The following is a 24770-nucleotide window of genomic DNA, read 5'->3' as shown; positions in this document are numbered from 1 at the left end:
TTTTTTTTCAATTGAATTGTCAGTCTCCTTTAATGTCGCACTTCTCTTCCCTTACTTTGCACCATAACTCTGTGCTGGACTTTCTTTCTTACTTAGAGGACAAACAAGTCAGCATTCTGATGGAACATTGACAGAGCTGCAAGTTCGATCTGGATTTTGTAACTTCACTCCAGTTTATTATTATCTTTGCCAAAGTGTTCATGACCTGAATGCCGGTGAGACAAAGTGACACGCGGACGCCCCACGCACAGCACATACACGGACACACTCACATGCTGCCAGGAGGTTACACACACACACACACACACACACAACATTTATCAAAAACACCTTGATCACAAGAAACGAGTGCGTAGAGAGCTCTGACTCTCTGGCCTTCCTTCCGACAAAAAAATCTGCCAGGGTTTTGTCAAATGTTACACAACTTGTGTTGCACAACCTTGGGGGGGGGGGCTCTCAGTCAGTCCCTTGACTTATTCACAGAGTCAATGCAGAGTGATTTGCATTTCCGGCTCGGTCTACTTTTTGTTGTAAAACATCTTGTCCTTGTCACTGTGTGTTGCTAAACTGTAACTATTTTGGAAGCACTGCCTTGGGAATGATGAAAAATCCATGCTCAAATCCATTAATTCCGCAGCTCTTTCACTGGCACCAAATGAAGAATTATGTAAACATTTATGCATGTGCGTCATCGCCAATTAATATAGCCTCGGTATATGAATTCCTATTATTGTCAGCTGTAGCTCTTGATTGCCTTTTTTTTTTGATAGTTCAATAAAATAAATTAGTAAGAAAAAAAAAATTGCCGTGCCAAATGGTCAGCTACAAATGTGAGGAAAAAAAAGCAAGCAACTCATTATAAACTCTTACCATCATTCCACGATTTTAATGAGGAAAACTGGATGTGATGTTTTATTTACAATTGTTTTGTTTTGTAATCTGGTCAGGATTGTCATAACACACAGTCTCTCACTTCTCTCTAAAACGTTAGGGGATATTAGTCCTTATGATGTCGGAATGCGGCCAAGATGCGTACTGGCGTACAACGGTCCTGCTTGCAAATGACCAATTAAGGCACCGGACAGTCTGACTAAAATAAACAACAATGATAAAATAATAATAACAATAATTAACAGAAACATACAACTCCAAAACACATTTGAAAAACAACAAAACAAAAGAACACTGAAGAAAATTCCTTCCTCTGCCTTTTAAATCCTTCTATGATGATTTATACTTTTTTCTTTCATCGTTGCTGTTGGCTGTGAAGCAGACGAAAACGATATAGAGAAAAATGTCTGAAATATGAAGAAGTGGACTGATCATTTTATTGCTTTGGAAATGGGTATGGCTGCAAGTATTTTAGGTTTTGGTCTGCTCCGAGGAGCTCATAAAGGAACTGGTTGGAATCGAGGGCAAGGTTATGTGGGGCTGAGCAGGAATCCTGAGAATGAGGAGTGGATGTACTCGGTGGAATAGAGACCGTTTGCTTGATCCGACGGCATCTGGACCCAGACCTGGTCACCTTCTTTCAGCTCAAGGACAGCACTGCCGGACGCCTGGTCCATATAGCCTTTCTTGTATTCGTCATAGGTATAAGTCGCTGGTACATTGTTCTTGTACAAGGCTACCCACAAGCTAGTTCCCTTCACGTGCACGTGGTAAGCAAAGTAGTAGACACCCGATAGGGGAGCAGTGAAGATGCCAGAGGAGGGATTGTAGGCATTTTGCCCATTGTACAGAGTCTTATCAAAAATTATTGGCATACCGGAGGGAGGGAAAGGCTTGGAGAGGATGGCTGTGAAGGCCGGTGCTAACGAGGCAGAGAGCGGAACTTGACTGTATGCGGGCCCCTTGCGGTCTCCTGGCACTTCACCCCCTTCCAGCTGGGAATCTGTTGGACCTGCAACAACTGTTTGGCCATTTCCCGGAAGACCTGGGGGACCCGGAGGACCAGGTGGGCCAGGGTTACCGTTAAGTCCAGCAGGGCCTGGTTTCCCCGGAGGACCTTGGGGCCCAATAGTTCCTTTCTCTCCCACTTTACCCTGTCCTGGAAGCCCTGGTAGTCCGGACTCACCCTTCAAGCCAGGGGCCCCTTGTGGTCCCATGGGACCCATAGGCCCCTGAAGACCAGGGATACCTGACTGACCTCTGGGGCCAGGTGTTCCCATAAATCCTGCCTCACCTTTAGATCCCTGAAAACCCGTTAGCCCAGGATTACCTGGCAGACCAATACGTCCCGCTTCACCTTTCGGGCCAGGTTTTCCAATTGCTCCATTTGGCCCAGGAAGGCCTTTGTCTCCAGGTATGCCCGGTTTTCCTGTGTTTCCACTTGGACCCTGGTCACCTCTGAGGCCAGGCAGCCCTGGAGGTCCTTGGGGCCCGAGTTCTCCCTTGAGTCCTGGCATGCCGTGTTTTCCTGGGAGTCCCATGGGGCCGTGAAGTCCAGGGGGTCCTGGTTGTCCACTAAGACCTGGTTGACCAATCGGGCCCACAATTCCTTGCTCTCCTTTGTCTCCGGGTAGACCAGTTAACCCAATATGGCCCTTTTCTCCTTTTGCCCCAATTAGACCAGGTTTTCCAAAGCCAGGGGTACCTGGAAATCCTGGGGAACCCCTGAGCCCTTGCTCACCTTTTTGACCAATATGACCTGGTGCGCCTTGTGATCCATCAATTCCAGGCTTCCCTATCCCAATAGGACCTGGTTGACCTTGTAAACCCGGAAGCCCAGCTTCTCCTGGTTCCCCTCGATCGCCTGGAAGTCCCTGGTCACCTTTCGAACCGATCAGTCCAGGCAAACCTTTTAGTCCAGGTTTGCCAATCCCTGGAAGGCCAGGTGGTCCTGCACTACCTTTCAACCCAGGGGGGCCTCTTACACCAGGGGGTCCTGGTGTCCCATTTCCGTTCTCACCCTTGATCCCACGCTCGCCCGGAGCGCCAGAAATACCTTTTAATCCTGGTTCTCCCCGACTACCAGGTGGGCCCCTAACACCTGGAAGACCAGGTTTCCCATTCAAAGACAGGCCAGCTGGTCCTGGCAGTCCTGGCTGTCCCGGTTGACCCCGGAGTCCGGGTTCACCACGAGGCCCAACCTCGCCATTAAGGCCTGGCATCCCCTTTGGTCCAATCTTTCCTGGTAGTCCTGGGAGTCCAGGTTTGCCAATTCCTGGAAAGCCAGGAGGCCCTTGAGGACCTGGCTGCCCATTGAGGCCGGGGTTCCCAAGTCCAGGTTTTCCTGGAATTCCTGGAGGACCAGGAGGTCCTCTTGGTCCTGGCTTGCCTTGAGGCCCTGGCTCCCCCTTCACATCGACCATGGGGGGCCTGTCTAAAAAAACAAAAACACATCATAGTGTTGATATGATATGGATGTCAATAATTTCTTGTCTTAGAACCTCACTCTAGCTAAACCCCTATCTATTCTGGCCATTGAATGCACCTTTTTTTAAAACCTCAGATGAAAATATAAAAGCTCCCAAACAGTATAAAAAATGTCTGATCCCAACTGTTATTTCTATTTGAAATGACTTTTTATACAGTGCCAGTCACAAAGTGATGTGATGTGGTCTTACGACCAGTAAGTGGCAGTAAAAGCAAAGTTTCAGTCCTCTAGGAGATCTTATCTTGACACTTTCCACATGGAATATCCTTTGATAAAGTGTCTGCAGTCACATTTTTCCATCGTCATTTTAGAGGATCATATATTTTGTCTGTATAAGTGGTGAAAACAAAAAAAAGTGATTGAAACAAAATGAATTTTGAAACTGCCATTTTTATGGCCCTGTAATAATGATTTGGATAATGATAACAAATCACCACAAGCACAACTTAATAAATTATTACTGCACACTAACCTGATTAAAGTGAGTTGTATCTACCCACCCTGCCCCCCTCTTCATTCTCATACTCTTCTCCATCCCAATGCTCAAGAATGAGAGATAAACAACACAGAAACAGCATCCAGATGGCTACTTCAGGTCAGCTCTATAAACAAGGTGCAATCAGACCTCCCAGCTCAATGATGTTGGGCTGGAGAACTCTCATTATAGAGCCATACTGGGGGGAAAAAAAGGGAACATTCCCATCTGAGCGTAATAAAAGGATGCTGCATAAAATAACTCGTGTCAATCGCTGCAATTAAAAACAAAATCTATTATTTTGGGATTTACTTAGAGTTTATATGACCTATTGGTCAACAATTTATTGCGATCGAAAACGCCAAGGTATTACTCACCGACATAATGTCCCTTGCCTTCTCTGAATGGTGGTCCGACAGGTCCTTTCATCATGGGTTGCATGTACTTCATGTGAGGCATAGGGGGGTAGCCTCCAGCAAGGACGTGCCCCTCATACATCAGGAGAACACAGATAGAGGCCAACAGCATGGTGGACAGCATGCCAGTCATCCGATGTCACGCAAAGAACTGAAAGGAAAATGGGAAGAGAGAAGACAAGACATGTATATAATCAGTGGTAGACGGTCAAGGCCTTCTCTGCTGGCCTAACATTACCAAGAATCAAGAAATCATGATCATATTTATCATATAAATGTATTTAATTTTATTTCATATTATATTACAGTCGGGCGGCACGGTGGACGACTGGTTAGCACGATGGCCTCACAATGCGGAGGTCGTGGGTTCGATTCCGGCTCCGGCCTTCCTGTGTGGAGTTTGCATGTTCTCCCCGTGCCTGCGTGGGTTTCCTTCGGGTACTCCGGTTTCCTCCCACATTCCAAAAATATGCGTGGCAGCTTGATCAGACACTCTAAATTGCCCGTATGTATGAGAGTGAGTGCGGATGGTTGTTCAGGGTGTCCCCTGCATACTACTCGAAGATAGCTGGTATAGCCTCCAGTACCCCCCCAGACCCTAGTGAGGAGAAGCCGTACAATGGATGGATTATCAGATTAGATCACGAGTTGGTGACAGTAAGGCCTTCTCGCAGGCCTCACGATGAAAGTGCAATGCGTCTTGTGATTCGTCACTCAACAGGTTGAACCTCGCGAAACGACGTGTGAAAATTGCAGCCATTTCCACTTTCCCCCTTCCACAGAGATGCTTCTGTCAGTCTTTCCTCAGCCCGCTAGCATGCCATGCTTACATGAAGCTTGAAATCGTCTAAGCGCCAAAGAAAACAGCTGAGGTGAAAAAAAAACTAAATGCCATACCTCACAACCAAGGAACGGACGGATTAAGCGGCCTTCAGAAGTGTACGAGGGATAAGAGTTACTAAACAAACAGGACTATTAGCGCTTACGAGAGGAGGTCAAACATGAGCAACAAGGACACACACAAGATCTGCATACATTTGGTCAACCTGTGAAGCCAAGACTTGATTCTCAGTAGACTCGACTCCACTGTTGAAGGTATTTTCAATGCCGCATCTGTGCTGCGATCGGGTCAGCTTTATAGCTTGGCGCTTGGTGCCGTCGTCTGTGATTGTTAAGCAACCACAACACCTCGACAGTCCAATTCTTGTTTTATGGCCATTCAATAAAGACTTCGCCTAGGTCACAACATTTTTAAATACTTAGTCACACGTCCGCAGCCTCCTCCCATGACCAATCAAACTAAATTGATTATGAAACTAAGAATGTAAAAATGGCCAGAATACCAAAACAGCAGGTTTTGGTGGAGCAAATTTCTTTTTTTTTTATTTTTTGGCCGACTTTCCGGCTGGCTGGCATATAAACATGTCTGGGATGGTGAGGGAATCTGTGGTTTTGGTGCAAATGTGATTCATCAGGAGACCCTAGGTACCCTCCATTCAGCAGATCTCTCCAAAGAACCACAAAGACTCACAATTAAAAACAGAAGCATGAATAGGTAACAGGCCGCTGCAGTCTGTTAAGTGTTTTGGTTGAAAAAGCTCCCCAGACGTGCTAGACTGTGTCATAGAATCCGTGCTGGCTTGCAGCTATTGGAGCGAGACACAGAACAGTCTCAAAAACACCCACATAATCGTACAAACACGCTCAGTATGCATGAGAACACAATCTAGCTGAGAGCACTTAAGATTGCTAACTTCCTATAATTTTTTTTTTTTTTTTGGGGGTTTATAAGCTCCACTGAAAACAAAACCCAACACTCCAGTGCTGGGAGCCGAATTCAAGCCTCTCAAAGTCAGCCTCCCTAAAGAGTGGTAACACCTCTTTTTGGCAGGCTGTGTGACCCGTGTGTAGCCAACATACTTAAAGGAGATATATTGTGCATTTCTTTTCCGCCGTTTAAAACAGTTCCCAAGTGGCTGTGGTGTGAGTTCGTCAAAATATCCAGAGGATCAAGAGTTCTATAACATTTTCATTGCATCTTTCTCGCCATGGTGAAATCGTCTTGTTTTAGTGGGGAATTTTTCTTCACACTGCTGCTGGCCTGGCGTGAATAATCTGGGCGTTCTGGCAAATTCCTCATTTTTTTTTTTCAAATTTCTTCGACCAAAGATCAGCACCCCAAGCAGTCAGCATACGACAGACCAAAGACACAGACACCACAAGCAAACCGCCGTCCACTCGCTGATGAAATCAGCAGCACCGGAGGTGGGCCTCCTCGACCTTCAGGCCCCTGAAACGGTGAGCATGGATGCAGCCAATGCAGCTATTTCCTCAACCGCACGCCCACGGGGAGATGAACGGTACACAGAGAGTGAGGAGAGGGGTGGGGAGAGGAGCTGTTTTGTGGTCAACACTTGAGCGGCGCCTTGAGTGGAAGACGCTTTTCGCTTCTCTTCGTGATGTGCAATGCCAGGCTCGGCGTTTTACAAAACACCTACTTTGGTGACTCGATTGCATTTTAAAGACTTTCCAGAGCTACAACCTTGACCCTAATCAACCGTACATAAAGCCATGGGTGGTTTAGCTGTTATTTAACCGCAGCCATCCTCATTTAACATAACATTCTTGTGTTGGGAACTTTTCAGCAGCTCTTAATGCTGAAGTCTAGACAAATGCATAATAATGGGTTTTACAGTTTGTAGAGGAAAAACAAGAGCCGACCTTATGCAGACACACACAAACACAAGTAAGGTATTGCTATCAGCCAACGGGGAATTTGAAAATGAGCACAAACCTATTGAGGAGATTTGAGTGTTCTTGTCTTTCTCTCTTTGTGTGGCACAACCATTTATCGCCTTTGGCTGTTTTCATGTGAGTGACTGAATTGAATGAATGGCACTTTGGAAATGACGACAAAATATTTGGCATTGGCGATTGAATAAAATAACTGACTGGACTATATAAGCAGAGATGTGTTTTCTATATAACATGATGCATGTTATATTATAAATTAGTGTACAGAACATCTTTTTTTTTTTGGCAATATGATTTTGTCTGTCAATTTACAGAAAAATGCATCCAAATTAATCGGGACAATGGCCAAAAGCACACTGCCATTGCAACAAAGGACTTTATCACGGTGCAAAGTGGAAGGTGCTACACTGGCTAAGTCAATCACCCGACCTTAACCCAATAGAGTATGCATTTCACGTCCCAAAGAAGAGACTGAAGGGAGAATCAAACAACGGAAAGAGGCTCCAGTTAAGGCCTGGAAAAGCATTTAAAACGAAGAATGCAACAATCTAGTCAAGTCAAAGGGTCGCAGGCTTGTTGCAGTTATTGCAAGTCAAGGTTATGCCACCAAATATGAAATGTTATTCACTTTAAATTAATTTACCAATGTCTGTTGCAATACTTTTGCTCATAAAAAAAAAAAAGCTTGTCCATCCTGAGTTGTCTAACACATTGTATTCTGGACCTGCTCATGACTGACATTTTCCCCCACGACAGTGCCCAACGCTCCTTCACATCTGTACTTTAAAATCTCATATCCTGTCATGTCCGTACTAACATTGTGATTGTTCAGTATATAATGAAACAGGTGACTACAGATTAGAAGCACATTCGCTCCTGTGTCAAATTTGACACAAAATGGCCATTTCATACATGTATGAGTCCTTTACCTCTTGCCATTTAAATATATTCTGTCTCAATGCTAAAGGGAAAAGACAGCACACTTCATGAAATTGAGAGGGGGGAGTGAGGAAAACAGCCTCATCAGTTCAGGAAATTGCACAATCGGGGGTAACGTTTTGGATTCCTAACATCCCTGCAGGTTAACAAGAGTTGAGTGGACGCTGATGGAGTGCATAAATAGAGGCGGGCGGTGCAATTGAAGAGGAAGGTGGAGAACAACGTGTGAGGACAGGGACAGGATAGAATGTGTGTGAAAAAACAGATGGGGGTCAGGGAGAGGGTTTTTGCTGTCTTCATGACATCATTCGGAGGAACACTTTCAATACCCTGTGGACTCGTTCAAGCGCAAAAGCAGATGTGCTATTTATAAAATAGGGTGATGTCTATTTGGATTATTGAACGAAGCAGGCGTAAACAGTCAAGCTAAAGATGTTCACTGTCTAAATACGCAGCCTGCATTTTGCCAATGGTCTCTGCACCCGGTAATATAATCCAGTGTCGATCGCATTAATCAATTCTATCTCCCAAAAACCTCATTTGGCAGCCTCTGCGCTTTTCTCCCCCGATTGTGTCCCCTTTAAGCCTTCTTTGCTCGGCTCATTGTCGGGGTGAATGCTCTCATTGTGAGCGTTGCCCACATGCATTTAAATCCACTAATCCCTGAATTAATTTCCATCAATAACTTGTCTTGGCAACTCTGTTGAAAGAATGAAATTATCTGAAGAACAACAAATGTGACCTGTGTGAGTGGGACAGGCAGAAAGCTGATTGGCTAATACAAAAGCAGTTCATTGTCATACGGCAAGGAGGAAAAAAGTAAAAACTGAAAAATATATATCAATTGATAGATGAATCATTCCCTTTTTCACCATCTAGTTGTCATGGTCTGTGTTTGTTGTTTTAGGTTTTGGACTTTAGTTTCATGGATCTTTTCTTGTGTTCCTTTGTGTGCCTCTCATGATGCATATTGTGTCCACCTGTGTTCACTTACCCATTCCCTTGTGTTGACCAATCAGCTCCTTCCAACTCTTTTGGCTTTTCTCCAGGTGTTCCTCGCTGCCTCATCAATTTGTTTGTATTTAGTTCCGTGGTTCCTTTCAGTCCTTGTTGGTTCATTGTCTGTTGTCGCCAAGTCCAGTCTCGGTTTTTTTTTTCTTAATCAAGTCCTTGTATTTTGTTTGTAATGTTGATCCCTGTTATTTTGAACTTCAGTATTTTAAAATTTTCCCAGTTCCTTGTTTACCTTTTTGGTTCTTTAAATTAAATAGCCTTTAAGTTACCCCTCCCTTGCTTGCCTGCATTTTGACCTTCGACATGAAGCCTCCTCCACCTCAACCACAACCTGACACTTCTTACACATTGACACCATGGAACTTTGCACTTTTTCTCTTTGGTACTAATCATGCAGCGGGGAACTCGATTCATTATTTCGACAGAGAAATTAACAAGATGATACTAAAAAGCAATACTTTTATATTAAAAAAAATTAGCGTGTCTAATAGAAGCTCTCCCTCACTTCAACATGGTTCCTCAGCACCAAGAGTTCGTAAAATGGCACCAAAGCACTCATTTCATACGAGACCATTGCTTGAGCACAAAAACAGGGAATAGTCTGTGAAAGGCTAATTGTGAATAGCGAGAGCTAATTATGCGAGCCTAATCCTGGAAAATTACACAGATGTTTCTTTTTTTTTTAACACAGAAGTGGAAAAAGGATGAAACTGCAAATAGACAAGGGCAGCTTCCAAGAGGAAAGTCCTCGTTGTGGTCTGTTTCTATCAAAGGATTCCACAATTTGACGCCACTAAGCAAGCACTAATCATTGACAATATGGTCCGTGTTAGTTAACCAAAAAGCGGTGATAACAGGAGATGGAAAGTAAGCTCGAGCGATGGGTGTCGATGACAGAAGCAACAAGACGAGGAAGCGCAGCGGGCTCAAGTCAGAAACCACAAAGCAGACATGGAGTCACGGAAGAGAAAAGAAAGCCAGAAAAATAGGGAAAACTTCATCTCCTGATCCCCGCGTTGACCCAATTCAGACGCCACCAGTCGTCTCGCTCCATCCCACCGGCATATGTAACCTCACCTCACAAATGCATGCATGCGCCAAGCAAACAAAAACATGAGTTGTCAGCAAAAAAAAAAAAAAGAAGGGAAAGGACAGATTTTCTTGTTGGAATGGAAAGAAAAGAGGTAGAAGAGAGATTAGGGTTTAGTAAGGATGCAGGAAATCTTAGATTAAATCCCGCTCAAGGATCTGACGCTCACGCTACTACTGAACTTTGCAGTAATTGGTTCAAGAAAGAACATTCATATTTGGGTATAGTCTATCATCTCACCAATGATTTGTAAATCCTAATTTCAGGTTCTTATTAATTTATAGCCACAAGAAGCCAACATTGACCCCATTAGTGAGCGCAACTTTCAGTCAAGCAAGAGAAACCAGCAACATTTTCCGTGCAAATCCTCCCAGTTAAAAAACAAAACTACTGTATGGAGGCTGTTCACAGTTTTTAAGACCGCAAAGATGATATCAAATATTGATGATATCAAAGCTCGAGATGTAAACAAAGGGCGCAACACGCACGGATTCCTTCCTTTATTAGAGGAATGATTGGGTTATTTTAATATTAGCAGAACCGAAGGGCCTGAAGAAGCTGAGACTTCAAGTCAAAGTGACACAAGGTGGTGTTATATGAAAAAAAAAAAAAAGACTAAATGTGCAATTGGCTTTTCGAAAAGCTGCTTCCGGGAATTGAGCATGCGAGCTTGTCAGCTCTTTGACGCTGCAGGGCCGTCGTAGGAGGTGTGCCAAAATGGATAGCAGCGCCTGCTCAAATTGTATTACACTGCTGCCAATCAAAGTACAGTAAAAAAAAAAAATTGGGAGGTGTGGGGGTGATTAATCGGCTCCATAAAATCGGAATAAAATGAAATTGTCATTGTTTGTCATTCGCTACTTTTTTAAGTTTTTACGTACTTTTTTATGTTTGTCATTGTCAATTGTTTTTGTTTTCTGTTCCCGTTGGAGGGGAAGGTTGTCCCTCTTGTCCCTTTTGACAGGATGGGTTACGTTGATTTTTTTTTTTTTTTTTTTTTTTTTAATTCCTTACGTATTTAATAAATGCTTGCATTGCGGAATACGACTTACCATCTGTTGAACACTTTTTACACAACTGAAGAAACCAAATTAAGGGATAACTAGAGCATATGAAAACCGAAGTTCGACTGCACATGGACAAAAGTACTTTGTATTTAAATAGCCCTTTCAGTCGATGAATTATTAATTACTATATCAGTCACGGTTAGGCTAGGAACATTAGTTGACCCATAAGAGTGCAAGCTCATGGAGTTTAATACTGGCGCATTTAACTCAATGTTGAGGTCCAAATTTTTCTTCTTCGCCCCTGAATCCTGATTATTATTCTTTCTTCTTGAGGTCTAAAAGAAACTTGCTGAAATAACTTCCATAGCACAGCGTTCAGAATGGAAATTCACTGAGCTGAATCCCAGTTGAGCTCCATTAGCTGTTGATTGGCCTTCGTTTGATTGATCACTTAGTAAAAAGGCTGCCGACCACAGCTGAATGTTTAAGTCCCCCAAACCTTCAAACACACACAAACGTGCATGCACACACACTCACGGCATATTAAAACACCAGGATGTGGTGCATAGTCCCTTTTGGACAGAGGTGCCCACAGAGGCCTGCACCTCAAATCAGGGTCAGCCTAAGTCTTTATTAGCTGTTGGCTAAGAAGTCTGGCTCGAGAACAATACTTTACCAGCACTAGACTCACACCTGCCAAAAGCACCGGCTGGGTCATAAAAACACGCTTCCATGAATGCATGTAATATGGTCTCATTCCTGGAAGACAGCTGGACATTGTAAGAGAATGAAAAGGACCAAACAGGAATTGGAATGATAAAATGGACAAAGAAAAAGTAAAATGACGGTTTGTGATACGAGAAACATGACAAACGCATCAATTGCTTCAATTCTTTAGTAGAATTCAATTATATTTAGGGTTTGTTCTATTTGTAGTCAATGTGGAACTATTTATTTAGAGCAAATATTTGTTGTACAATTCTTCTGTAAAATACATTTTAATAAAATGATTGTTTTCAATACCACAAGCATATAAGAATGATGTAATTAAGAGGAATTAAATAGTTTTCGTGACACTGCATAAATTGAATGGCGATTGTGCTGCTCCTTCTGGCATGCCTCCCTTGGCCACTTGGGGGCGGTACAAGACAGACAGACATATGTTATTTATGTTATGATATTGAATATAGAAATGGGGCCTCAGCACGCTATGCTACTGTATTCAAATATTAGTCATGATGGTGGTGCTTGGAGGGCGTATTTTTTTTCGGTGGTAATTGGTGTAAAGTTTTCTAAAACACTGCTTTAGACAACGGCCAACATAAAAAATAAATGTATTTATTTGTCATTAGCACACTCAGAGACAAATTGAGGGCCTAGTTTGGCATTTATTTCCTGCGGGTTGTACTTGCTTGTTTTCTTGATATCAAATGGAGACAGAGCGTCTTTGGCTTGCCAGAAGCAATAATTAAGAGTCTGCTCAACAGAGGAGGAAGCAAAACTGTCTGAATAAATCGCTTTTTATTTTCTGTTGATAGAAACATGACTGCAGATAGCAGGGCCACAGAGTTCATAAAATCAAGGCAGAGTTTTAACTTGCATTGACGAACGGGTTGCGTGTGCGATTCTAAACACTGAGGCAGATAAATAATAGAAGTCAAAAAGCAATTGTTGGATCACGAGGTTTGGGAGTTATGTCTCGTATGATGTATCTGGGAGATAGGTTTGCTTTTGTTTTTCATTCTCATTCCATCACGAACAGTTGACTGTGTGACCTTGTCTCTCCCCCCGTCAGCATCCTTCCACTCGCTTGACGCAAATGGTGACCGGGTTTATCGCTCAGCGCTGTATGATTTATGACATTGCACTTCTATTCAAAACAGATCTCGCTATTTTACTTGCCTTGTCGCCACAGCAGAGCCATCGGGAGACACACAATGGGGTGTTTCACTTTTGAGACAGGGTATGTAAGAGATCAAAATCTAGAAACATCAATGGGTTATCGCTGCATATTTGTAAAATTGTTCTCACTATTTTACTGCAAAGCAGAAATGTGCACATTTCTTACAGCTGTAAACCCAAAACAATCAGAACAAATGGGCTGCAGAAGTGTCTGGTTTTCATGCCAGAATGTCATATTTGACTGCTATTCATCTGCGAAAGGCGAGAAAAAAAAATAAAAAGAAAGAAAACGCAACAAAATTCCCATAATTGTGCTGCGCTGAATGAACTCGGTCCGCTTGTTTACCTGTCTCACGGAATCCTCGCAGCGCTGCCAAGAGCTAATAAAAAAAATGCACGTTCAACTTCTCCAAGGCTAGACGGGCTAATAACCTGCTCGTTATGTGCTAAACGGCTGACATTGAGAAGGGGGGAGAAAGGAGGAGAGAAATTGTAAATTTCTTCAAGTGCTTTGATTAAATCATCAGTGGTGAAAAGTAATTTGGATGGATGGTTGATGAGGCTGAATGCATTTATTGACCTCTGACCCGGTAGCCTTAGTGAGGGGGACATTCTTGAGTGTCTGGAGTTAGCATAGATTGATCGGCCCTCACCTAGATGATAATCACCGCACCAATAAAGCACATATTCCAGCACCCAATTTTCACATATTCCGGCCTTGGAATGCACCCTTCCACATTTTTTCTACATCTCGGCCATTTTCCTCCCATATTAGCAACTCTTTCATATTAAAGTGTGGCGAAAGATTAACATGAGGGGTGAGGAGAAGAGTTAGCTCCAGCGTTAAGAGGAAGCCAAATCCAGAGAGTTCTTCACATCCCCGCTTCTCTGTTGTGGTGACGAAAAACAGCTGCAAAATAAAAACGAGGCGTTTGTTTCCTCTCGTGCACGTTGACACATTCATTGTCGGACGCATCTTGGCAGGCGCTCCGCCCGGCGTTTGATGCAAAACATATTCACTCAATCCTCTGTTATCCATTTACAGCTCATGCTCAAACATCGCGGGATGGATTTAAAGGTCTGCGCCTGGGTGGAATGTGACCCCCAAGCACTGTAAAAACAAGAAACGGATAAGCTTCTCTTTGAACCTGTTGCCTTTGCTCCCACTTCACACCTCTCCGCCGCCATCTGCCCATCCGCTTAGCACCTGTCACTCAAATGCCAGCCCGTCCTCAGCTGAGATCGGATCGCTAACCGTCATGTTGTAGGAAATGAGTCTAATTACGAAGCAGTCGAAGAGTTAATTTCCAGGGATCACATTGGTTATGATTGTCACTCTTCATTGGTTTGCGGTGATTCTTCACCACAAACACAGTGAGGGGTATTTTTACTAGGATCTTTGCCAGTGTTAAGTCTTTCGGACTGGATAATTATGTTCTGACCTCTTCATTCGGGGCAGAACCCGAGCTGAGTGTTCTGAATGAGATGCAGCTGTTTGATGCTCTTCAGAGGGAATCCAGTCTGAAGACAATTGCATCAATGAAGCCTACTGGAGATAAAAGCATGGATACGTTTCGCCGGGTCTGCTTGGAATATGCGACCCATCAATCGAGGTCAAGTCAATCTTATCTCAAGTCGCAACTGCGTTTAGCTTCAACAAGTTCAGTCAGAGTCTTTCATCCATCTATAATTAGTCTGAAAGTAATAGTTACCAAGTGAGCACATGCACGCACACAGAGTAAACAACTTTTCCCGTAAGAATCTTTTCAGCATGTCCATACCGAGAAGGGAGATGATGTTCAGGTTTTGAGACTCTGCTAGAGCAATCATCTTGTTCCTCCAACCTGTTGTTTCATGGAAATCCTAGACATTGGCTAAGCTACATGTCTGACTTAGGTATGAACCTGCAAAATGATGTACGCCCCCTCTTCTCCGTCTATGATTCCACCAAATATTCTCATCGGCTTTCAGCAACCCCGTTATTAGCACCACAGGTGTCAAAAGCACCGGAGTCACATATGTCACCATGGTTAATGTGCCACCAAATGTTATGTAATGTAATGTTCAAGACACGCACTCAAATGGGTCCATACACAGAGTCAGTGTGTGTTTATTGCCACAGTAGCAGCAAAAATGTAACCGGTCTTCTCAGCTGCGAGTTGTTTTTTTAAGCCCCTGGCAGATTTCTGCATTAGTCCTGTTGAAACTGATGTGGGAATCAAACTGCTACCAGATGGAGAACTTGACAGTGTCTTTCCAGTTGAGCAACAGCAATGTGCGATAACGTCATCAAAACATGAGAAATCTGTGTGTCCAGAATAGGTGACACCAGTCTATAACGGGGCACATTCAGAAATGGAAAACCATGGAACTCAATATCTATCCTCAAGATCAAGACATTTTTTTGCCCAGGGTGCATATATTAAGAACAATTTTGGATTCTTGAAAAGACAACATTTCCACCAATGACAGTATGATGTCATAACCAAAAGAGATGAAAGCTTTTTCAGTCTGGAGTGTGATAATGAAATCCTGACCCTTTTTCAAATCCCGGGTAGAAAGTTGAGGACGTTTGGTCACCCTTGTTGAAAGTGCTTTGCTCTGTATCAAAGAATTTTAGGCTATTTTTGTAAATATTGCGCTGTAAAAAATTGCGTCGCCCACAAAACCTCTTTTTGCTGTCAAATCAGTCATCCTCTTCTATGAACCCATAACCAAGAGTCCATCACCAACAGCTGAGTTTTTTTTTTTTTTTTTTTTAGTCCGTCTATGTATGCTTTGGCAGCTGGCATGTCTACTTAGGTTAGTGGAATTAGCAGACTCCTCACACACAAAACTCATAGACGACAGAAGGTATGCACTCAAATCGAGGGAGCTTTTGCTGGAGGACATGGTGCTCCATGTTGGATCTGTGGGAGATAGATACACGGTATGTGTGGCATCTCATAATTACCACTAATCGTGAGGGGCTCTATAAATTAGAGCTAATGAGTTCTAAATGTGCTGTTCATCTCAGCAGTTTTTTTTTTGTCTCGTTGAGCGCGCGAGTGCATATATATGTGGATACATATGCTTCACAGATCTCAAAGCGGAAATCCACTTCATGTATTATAATTAGTTGGGCTGGGAGACCTTTTCGGCACAAGAGCAACACGGGTTAGGCGCCCCTTAGATATACAGCAACATATATGCAGTATATTTTCGCCAAGTAAAAACACGGTCGGTATGCAAGCTCCAGATGCGGATTGAAGGCTGGATAACATGCTGGAGAAAAAAATGGAAGAGAGTCATGTAGGAAAGATGCTGAGGGTTTACCGACGTCTCAGACACCCGGCTTCGTATTTGCGCTCACCCAGCTATGTTAACACAAGCCGGGCCTGCATGGTATGAGAGTTGTGTTTAGACGGCTTTTCGCAGCCCCTCAGCTGAGAGCAGTACAAATAGACCCAAATGACGGAATAACACTTGCGGGAATGCAACGCGGCATAAGTGGTTGTTGGGCTTGGATGGAGATTTGAGATCTGAGGCTGATAGATAAACTCGCCCCCGCGTTGCCGTCAACACGCTCGTCACGTTGTTGCCGTAGCCAAGCGTGTTGTTGTTTTGTAGTTTTGTTGTAAAAGCACAAAATAAATGGTCAAACGATTGATATGCATATGGGAGGAAACATGCTTTTCTCAAGGGCAAGTGATGGCGCTCCATTAATCACTGATTAATTAAATTGATGTAAGACTTGGACCGATGGCCAAACCAAGTATTTTCCAACTGATTTACTGCATCCACATTAGACAAATGTCAAGAAGATACTGTTAAAGATTTGCGTCTTTCTCATATCAGTAAATGCATTCCTCAGACTTGAACCATCCTTCCCCGCAAAACAAAAACAATACCACTGAATTTCAAGCAGGTCTCTCACTACAACTCCTACGAAGCCTAACCTTGACTTGCTTCGAGCCGCGTCTCCCTTTGGATATTGTCTTACAATGTCGGTGGTATTACTTAAAAAGCACTTTTGCACTTTCAATGACGGGTCTGCTCTCTCCTTGTGCGCATATTTGTCAAAGTGAAAGTGTTTATGTGCAAATGCATGGCGGTTCCAGCCTACGTTTCCATCGAGCATGCCAAATATCTTTCTTTCTCCCCACCCCTACCCCAAACCTCTTGATGTTCTCCACGGCTCCCACATGGGTCACACTCCTCTTTCGCCTGTGCGTCTGAGCCCGCGTCCACACTATGGGAACTACAGAACTGCCCTCTCGCACTCATAAGCTAACTGCTTCAATCATGTTATCACATAAACACAGATGTGTAATCAAATCTAGACGGATAAGGGACACAAAGCCCTTACCATCTGGGTTTACATGAGGATCTTGCCGATCCTGATTTTGTTGAGTACTTTTTTCTTGTTCTGCCGACCAGATGATTCGGCCAAAAATATATCACCTACCGTTATTTTTGTCTGGTTGTCTGTACCGTCTGCATGTGTTCACTACTTATGCTGTTATGCATAACCGTGCGGTTTGCAGCGTCAACAAGGTGTCATTCCAGACTCAAAGGATCAAATGGTGAAGGCAAGGAGACCATACCTTCAGTTTCCGACATTCATCTCGAATGATATGCACAAAAAAATACTCGTCGATTTTCTCCGCTTTGGAACATGAAACGAATGCAACCCTTCCCATCGGAAGCTTTCGTTCGTTGGTTTAAAAAAAAAAAAACAATTTTAACTTTTATATTGAAGAGCGTTTTAAAGTCTGCAGAGTTCAATTGCTATCTGTACTTCTAGGTAATTACAGAGTGCAAGCATTTTTGCATATTCAGAGTCAACCTTACATGAAAACCAATTCTCTAGTTTCATCTGTGACAACAATTGTCGACTCAGCTTCCAGCAGGAGGTTAGAATCGGCAACCTCTTATCTATCGTAGCATTTGGGTCACATCCTTTCACTCAGGATATAGCAGACGTCTGCATCCTTGCCTTCCTCCTCTGTCTCGCTGTTATATCCCTCCCCCTCCTCCTCTTCTTTCCAATCACAACATCCGGGTGGTGGAAGACAGAGACTGGAGGAGAAAGCTTGGATCTGGTGTTCCCAAAAACTGAATGAGAAAAATGATGTTGTTGAATAAACCGCAGAACATAAATTTAGGCTCGTTGACGCAAATGTTTCCTTTGAACGCTTCAAAACGCGCCAGGTTTCACTTTGGCCAGTAATGAACGACAACGAAGGTTTAGCTGATTGCTGGAGCTTTAAGGCATTAACTGAGCTTATTGCAAAACGGGCCGGGCGTTCTCAGAGGGGTAAACAAAGAAGTTGAGTAGCAGAATCCATGTCAAATTGAAGCAGAGCAATTCTGTGTCTGGGAGCAAACAGACGGTCCGTGCATGTTTCTGTTGTCAATGGCTCAAATGGTCGGGACCGATCAAAGGCGCCACATGGTTCAGAACAAATTGAATGCTCCTCCTACCGAGTATATTTTTGCCTTTTTTTTTATTTATTCTACGCCTGTCTTCCTTGACTCTTTAACCTCTTCCTTCCTCTGTCTTCCAATAGCCCCAATGGTATCCCAAACCTTTCCAATTTCACGCTCTCACCATCAGGAAGACCTTCCGTCTGTGTGGATTCTACCTTGTTTAGGAGCAGTCTAACTCTCAGTGGATCCAACCTGGGCTTCGGAAATGACCAATGAAGCAGAAGAGTGAGCGCAATTGGAAAGAGAGAGTGCACAGCCATCTGCCACCCACATGAAGTAGTTTTAAAAAACTTAACATTTGCATGGCTAGCATCAAGCAGAGGGTCTCGTTTTGCTTATTATTATTTCCATCCTCGAATTCAGCATCTCATCATTTAGAAAACACACATTAGAATGACATCATGCCAATGAGATCTGGTCTTGCTTAAGTTTTAATAAAATGATTCTATGCACCATTTGTAAAACAAAACCAAAATATCTTTTAATCGGTCTATTCTTGCTCTTGTTAAAGAATAATTGGCAAGATTATTGGATACTTATGCAGGAATATTGCCTGACTTGACATTTCATCTCTGACTACTTTAAACCGTCTCACGTGCTGCCTGGTTAAAAGCCATTCCATCCCTCGGACACACACAACCATCCAGGATGGCGTATTATTTGCAATGAAAAATATTCTCAGTGTATATTCAGCAGAAACACTCAGCGAGCACTTCACCCCCTCACACACATGCCCCCCCCCCCCCATCATATTGTTTCTTAGCTTTTCTGCTGATTACAGGAAATGATTAAAAGAAAAGCTGCAAAAAAAAAAAGAAGAACCGGTAGTGTAGTACACTGCCAAATGCCAAGGAAGGTTGCACAATAAAACATGTTGCTCAACAGGCTCAGTCTGCACAGAAAGGGTTTAGTTTCTAAGCCAAGGCCTTCTAAACAGCCAGGGAGAACTAACATCCTGCACAGAACAATCATGGGATATCGTAATGTCTCAAACTAAAATTGTTTTCTTAAATTGTCAAAAGTTCTTCGGCGGCTAATTTAACGCGGGGCCGCAGTCGGGAGAAATCGCCACACACTTCAAATTGGAGAAACCACCGCTTAATAGGTTATGACAAATCTATATTTTCTGAGGAAATACCACACAACTTGTCATGATTCACTTGAAAGAATGAATTGCCTTGTATTCATTCCTTGGAAGGGAAAAAAAATGGAGTCAAGTTGAATTTCAGATGTTTATCTGGGCAGAAGTGGACAAACTCTGTTAGTTGGTTTAAAGTTTAAAAACAGAGGGTTGGGGCACATCAGAAAGCAATGTGGTAGGCGCTTGGAGTTACCTGCTATATAATAAATCGAGTCTCGTTGCTCTTTTCATCTTTCTACTTTCTAAGAGCAGCAGGTTCACGGCATGACTGCCCGGATCTTGTGGCACCACACCCACGCTCACTTCCCAGCATTGGATAGACCGCCATCCAATCACAGGCTACTACATTGGCAGCAATGTAGAACCCAGAGGAGGAGATCCATTTTTCTCCTCAAGAGCATTCCAAACACTGACCTCTAGTCATACTTATTTCTACCCTTACCTATTGATGTAATTAATTTATGGTCTCAACTTGTCAATAACTGTTCCGCTCTCTGCCTCTTTTATTGCCCTACAGGGATGAAAGTTTTCAGAATCTGATGGGTTTTGTTTTTTCTCTTGCTTGAATATTTCAGATTGCGGTTTCTGCCTGTAAAGACTACATTTATACCAACAGGAAAAGCAGAACCCTGTCTATGGATGGAAAGTCAACCAGAGTTATGGAACAAATATTGGTTATAGCTATTTTGAATGTCCTGAAGAAGAACAAAAACCACTGATGTTCTAAGTACCAGACGTTGAACCGGTAGATCCAGTTTGACGAAACGGCCAAATGGACAAGGGTCCTACACGGGTGTGTCCTCTTTAGAGCACCTTGTTGTTGCGGCATGGCCTCTACAAGCTGTTTTTATATCAGATATGGGTAAACTGAAGGAGGAAAAAATATCTGATGTCGGTATAACATTTGATTTGTTTTGACATTGTGTTTCAAGCCATGGTAAGACCTCCCAACTACTACATCTCTCTTGCGCTTGCTCTATAGGATTGCTCAAGATTGAAAATTCAGGACCAGATCCCTAATGACTGTGGTTAAGCCACAAAGCATATGGAAGAAATAGATCAGTACATTTTTACTGGATCAGAACTTGTCAGCTGATATTACGTTTGCTGTCATCTTCCAAAAACGCACGGTAGTCAGATGTTTAAGTGCATAACACAACTGTCAATCCGAAACCATCCACCATGCCAAAATAAAAATAAAAATTAAAAAATGCGCCAAAGGGGTTATTCCGGTGTTCCGATCATTTTAAAAAACGCATTTTAACAAACTGCTTCTTATGAATCTAAATCAGTCTCAGACTTTAACAATAACAACGTCTGCAGCATTTCAAATGGTCCCGAAAGAGCTATTTCCAAATTTCTTACCCGCTGACCCATCTCAAGACGGATACATTCAACCCTGTATCGAAAGCGAAATAATAAAAAAATAAACATATGGTTCTTTAAAAACGTCTGAAGATGTTGAAAAAAAGAGATTGTATATGTTTCAAACTCAAGTATTGACCCCTGTTACGAGTTGGCCCCAAGTTCTGCCATAAACTATTTCCAGCCAGTGAACTGAAGGGCAATGGAGTAAGGAAGCCAAATAAACCTACCTGTGTGTATTTTACCCATGCTAATTTGCACAGCTACATGAAGTCGAATGCCAAAATTTATTCACCGCAGCACTGCAGCCACCTGTATTGCGTAAAGTTGAGTTCACGGCTGAGCGTATATCAAACAATATCAGATGATGCGTTATGGATGACTTTTTAAAAAAAAATATATATATATTTTACGACTGCGATTAGAGAGTAGGGGTGGAGGGGGAGGAATTTCCACAACTGCCACAAACCTCAGCCTCACTGGGCAAACACACAATGTCACATCCCATTAACTAGGAACAACCCTTTTTCTCAAAGAGTTATGGTTTGTTCCTGTTAGAATCCTTTTGAAAAAATAAGCGTCTCGCCCGAAAAAAAACCAAAAAAACTCAGACACACCGTTGGAAAAAGTCTCGTGATTTGGGTCCGGGAATTATTGCTCAATATGCTTGTTTTGACCATGGCATAGCCAGTGCACTGTGCTGGGATAAGTGACTAAAAGCAATGTCTGGCAACAAAAAACATTTTTTATTTTATTTTTTTTCCTCCTGAGAGCAGGATTCAGTCCATCCTCTGTAAATCAGGATGGAAAGATTGGTAAGACGTGTGGAATGAATTCAAGAAATGGTGAACAAAGCCATGATGAAAGCCTTCCACTTTTTCCTGCTTATGTCCGCTAAGCAAGACACGTGATAAGCCTCGCAGAGCATGTTGGCAAGTTCCCTTTAAGGTGTGAGAGCCTGCAAAGACAGAGTCAAAGGGAGGTAGAGGGGGAACAACAAGTCTCAATTCATCTCTTTTTTTTTTTCTGCCAACTTAGTGAAAAAAAATTACTTCCAATTTCCAGGCATAGGAGACACAGTGGAGCTTTCTCCCCCCAAAAAAGTGGAAATCCATGAGCAACTGACACCCTCTTAAAAGGGTAATTGCTTAGAAACACCACAAGATGGCAGCAAATCACTTTTTCTCATTAGACAAGGGTATGGTCTGTGAGGCCATGAAGTGATTTGCAAGTTTCTAAAATATAAATGCACAAGGCACGTCTGGACACAAAAGATGCTCAGAAGATTAAGCCTGGATGCAACAGTCCAGAATTTGATTAAGTCCAGTGCCTGCGTAATATTTCCACCAGCCTTCTGAGCTATTCTTAAAGTAGTATCAGCAATAATATGAAATTAAAGTTATGCAGAATAAAGAGTGTGAGAATTACAGGCATATAATTCTGTCAGGAAAATGCATTGACAAAGCATGAGCTTAGGCCAGGTTCTGAAAGCAGGAACGTGTGTGTGGGGGTGTGTGTGCGTGTGTGTGCATGTGTGTGCGTGTTGATGGTTTCAAACACATTTGCGTTGACTGGCGCATAAAATGGCATCTCATTGGAAAATGTAGAAATGTTAATGCGTCTATTTTAACTTTTGCTTAATACTAGAATAAGTTAATTTCTTGCTATTGAATGGCAATGATCAATAAGTCTTCCGGGAAAACCGAATAAAAAAAATTGCCAATATTTAACTCTTCAACATGCCCCTATTTTTCTGGGGAATCCTTAAAACTTTGCCACCTTGTGGCCAAAAGTTGCAAACGAATTTACAATTAGCTGTCGTTGGTTCATTTCACTCTAAATTTCTCATTGCGTCCAACAAAAGTGGACATTTTGTGTGGGAGAAAGAGTGAGTTCATGTGGTTGAAATGTGTGCCTGCACCGTCAGGATCGGCTGCTCTGTATTCAGTGTGATTATTTTTCCGAGTGCAGTCGGTTAATCCTGGGTAGCACACGTTGGAGAACATGCTAAAGAAGTTGCCGTGGATATGGTGATGAAGCAGGTGAGTATCGGCAACAAGAGAGAAATTCAACACAATTTCAAGAAGTCATTTACTACTTGAGCGAAACTTGATTTCCACATGGAGAATCCACAGTTGACTGTGTCATCTAAAGGCATGCAACACACAGGCGTGCATCCAGACGAAACAGATTGATGCTGCCAATTTTTGGAGGGGGGGGGGATCAGAACGCCATTCCACTCACTTTTCCAGTGCCGTCCTCTTTCTGTTACTCTCATTCTACATTTCTCTCAACAATCACGCTTGTGCACGCAAATAAAAATAAAAAGAAAACGTCAGAAATATGTATATATTTACGCCTGGCAGTGTTTTTTTTTCTTTTTCTTTGATTTTGCCCAGCTGGCCCTCTCACACTCTGTCGAGACACCTGAGAAGTCAATGGCTGCTCCTCCTATTTGCAATAGACGGATGTCGTTTCAATGGAATGTGGTGGCGCTTGCCAGTGGCATCGCGAAGGATGCAGAGAATAAAGCCGTGTTGAAAAAGAGGACGGAGAAAATAAGATGAGGCCCTTGTGTGTGTATGCACGTGTGGTATATTCCTTCACTTGGCGTTGTCAGTCAGTCTGAATGAATAACAAGCAACTCAAAAAGTCAGCGTTGAAATTTACAGGTCGAAATTGACCACGGGCCACCCGATTGGACATCATGAGTATGTGGCTATGGTACCCCTACAATTCCGATTCAGAAGTGAATCCAAACCATATGCAGTCTGGACGGATAATCACGTTCGTCATTATCAAGCATTTTGTCCACCTTTTTAGGTCCCTTTCTTAAAGTGAAGCAATTTAATCTTCAAGCTATTGTTGTGTGAAGTAGTTTAGGACTGCTGAAGATTTATGTAGATCCCACGACTAAGGTCTGCTCTTTATTTTTGTGACCCCCCCATACCCTCCCAACAACCCCCTTCCTGATCACTCCTTCTGTTTCTTTTGGCCTGGCCACGGCGGCCACATGTGATGAAGTGAGAGACAGCGAGATGGGTCAAGTGGTGCTTACCTTTCTCTCCTTGAGAGTATCCAGCAGCTGAGGTGGCCGGGGGCGGGGGAGAGGAAGCACTTTGGTAGGTGTGATCTTCAGGTGGATCTTCTCTTCTACCTCCCTCCTTCAGCCACGTGTGTCTCCCATGGGACGGGGTGGCATCAGACGATCAATGAAGTCCCCGAAAAAAAAGATGTCCTCTGGCACCTTGAACCGGTCCAGTGAAAAAGCACAAAAAAAAAACAGACACACACGCACACAAAAAAAGAAAATTTATTTGACCACAGGTGCAGCAAACTGCCTTTTCAAAATTCAGTCAGTCTCCAGCAAAAAATAAAAATAAATTCAATCCATAAGCTTTTTGGCAAAGGGAGAATTTGATGGACGGGGAAAAAAGGAGAGGGGAAAATCCTCTGTGCCTTGTTCGAGCAGTCCAGACCCAGGTCTGGGGAGCACCTTCCCAGTCTACGCACTGCCGTACTCCACTGTGGAAAGTAGGAGGGAGCAGGTTTGGAGAGGGAGAGAGAGGGAGCAAAAGTACAGTGAGAGTCTGCTAATCAGGCAGTCAGGTAGTCAGCAATGTCGATTGAGCTAAAAGGCTGAAGGTCCGAGCAGGGCGCACTCCCACTTCCAGGACTTATAACCAGGGGCCGTGCACCTCGTTGGACCAATCTCCCTCCCCGGCTTACTCCTCGAGTTCTCTCCCACAGGCTTATTTTGGGAAAAGACAGACAGGATTGTTCACCGGGTTCACCCCCTTCGTACAAAAAGCAAGT

General features: G+C 43.2%; 1 protein-coding gene across 2 annotated transcripts; it reads right to left on the bottom strand.

The window, feature by feature from the left end:
• Positions 1 to 24770, bottom strand: col8a2 (collagen, type VIII, alpha 2). Of its 2 annotated transcripts, none has more exons than XM_088319365.1 (3): positions 24013 to 24770; positions 4232 to 4421; positions 1 to 3325 (listed from the first exon to the last, which is right to left on the bottom strand). In XM_088319365.1, exons 2-3 carry the CDS (start codon positions 4401 to 4403, stop codon positions 1422 to 1424), a joined length of 2076 nt encoding a protein of 691 aa, XP_088175491.1. In that variant the 5' UTR covers positions 4404 to 4421; positions 24013 to 24770; the 3' UTR covers positions 1 to 1421. The 2 variants fall into 2 exon arrangements, with proteins under 2 accessions (XP_088175491.1, XP_088175492.1); XM_088319366.1 differs by lacking the exon at positions 24013 to 24770 and adding an exon at positions 8958 to 9020.

This window comes from Idiotropiscis lumnitzeri, chromosome 16 (genome assembly GCF_059441095.1).
Source record: "Idiotropiscis lumnitzeri isolate Australia: NSW breed Sydney's pygmy pipehorse chromosome 16, RoL_Ilum_1.0, whole genome shotgun sequence".
NCBI lineage: Eukaryota > Metazoa > Chordata > Actinopteri > Syngnathiformes > Syngnathidae > Idiotropiscis > Idiotropiscis lumnitzeri.
The sequence above is the reverse complement of the archived record's forward strand: the minus strand, read 5'-3'. Positions and strand labels throughout refer to the sequence as shown.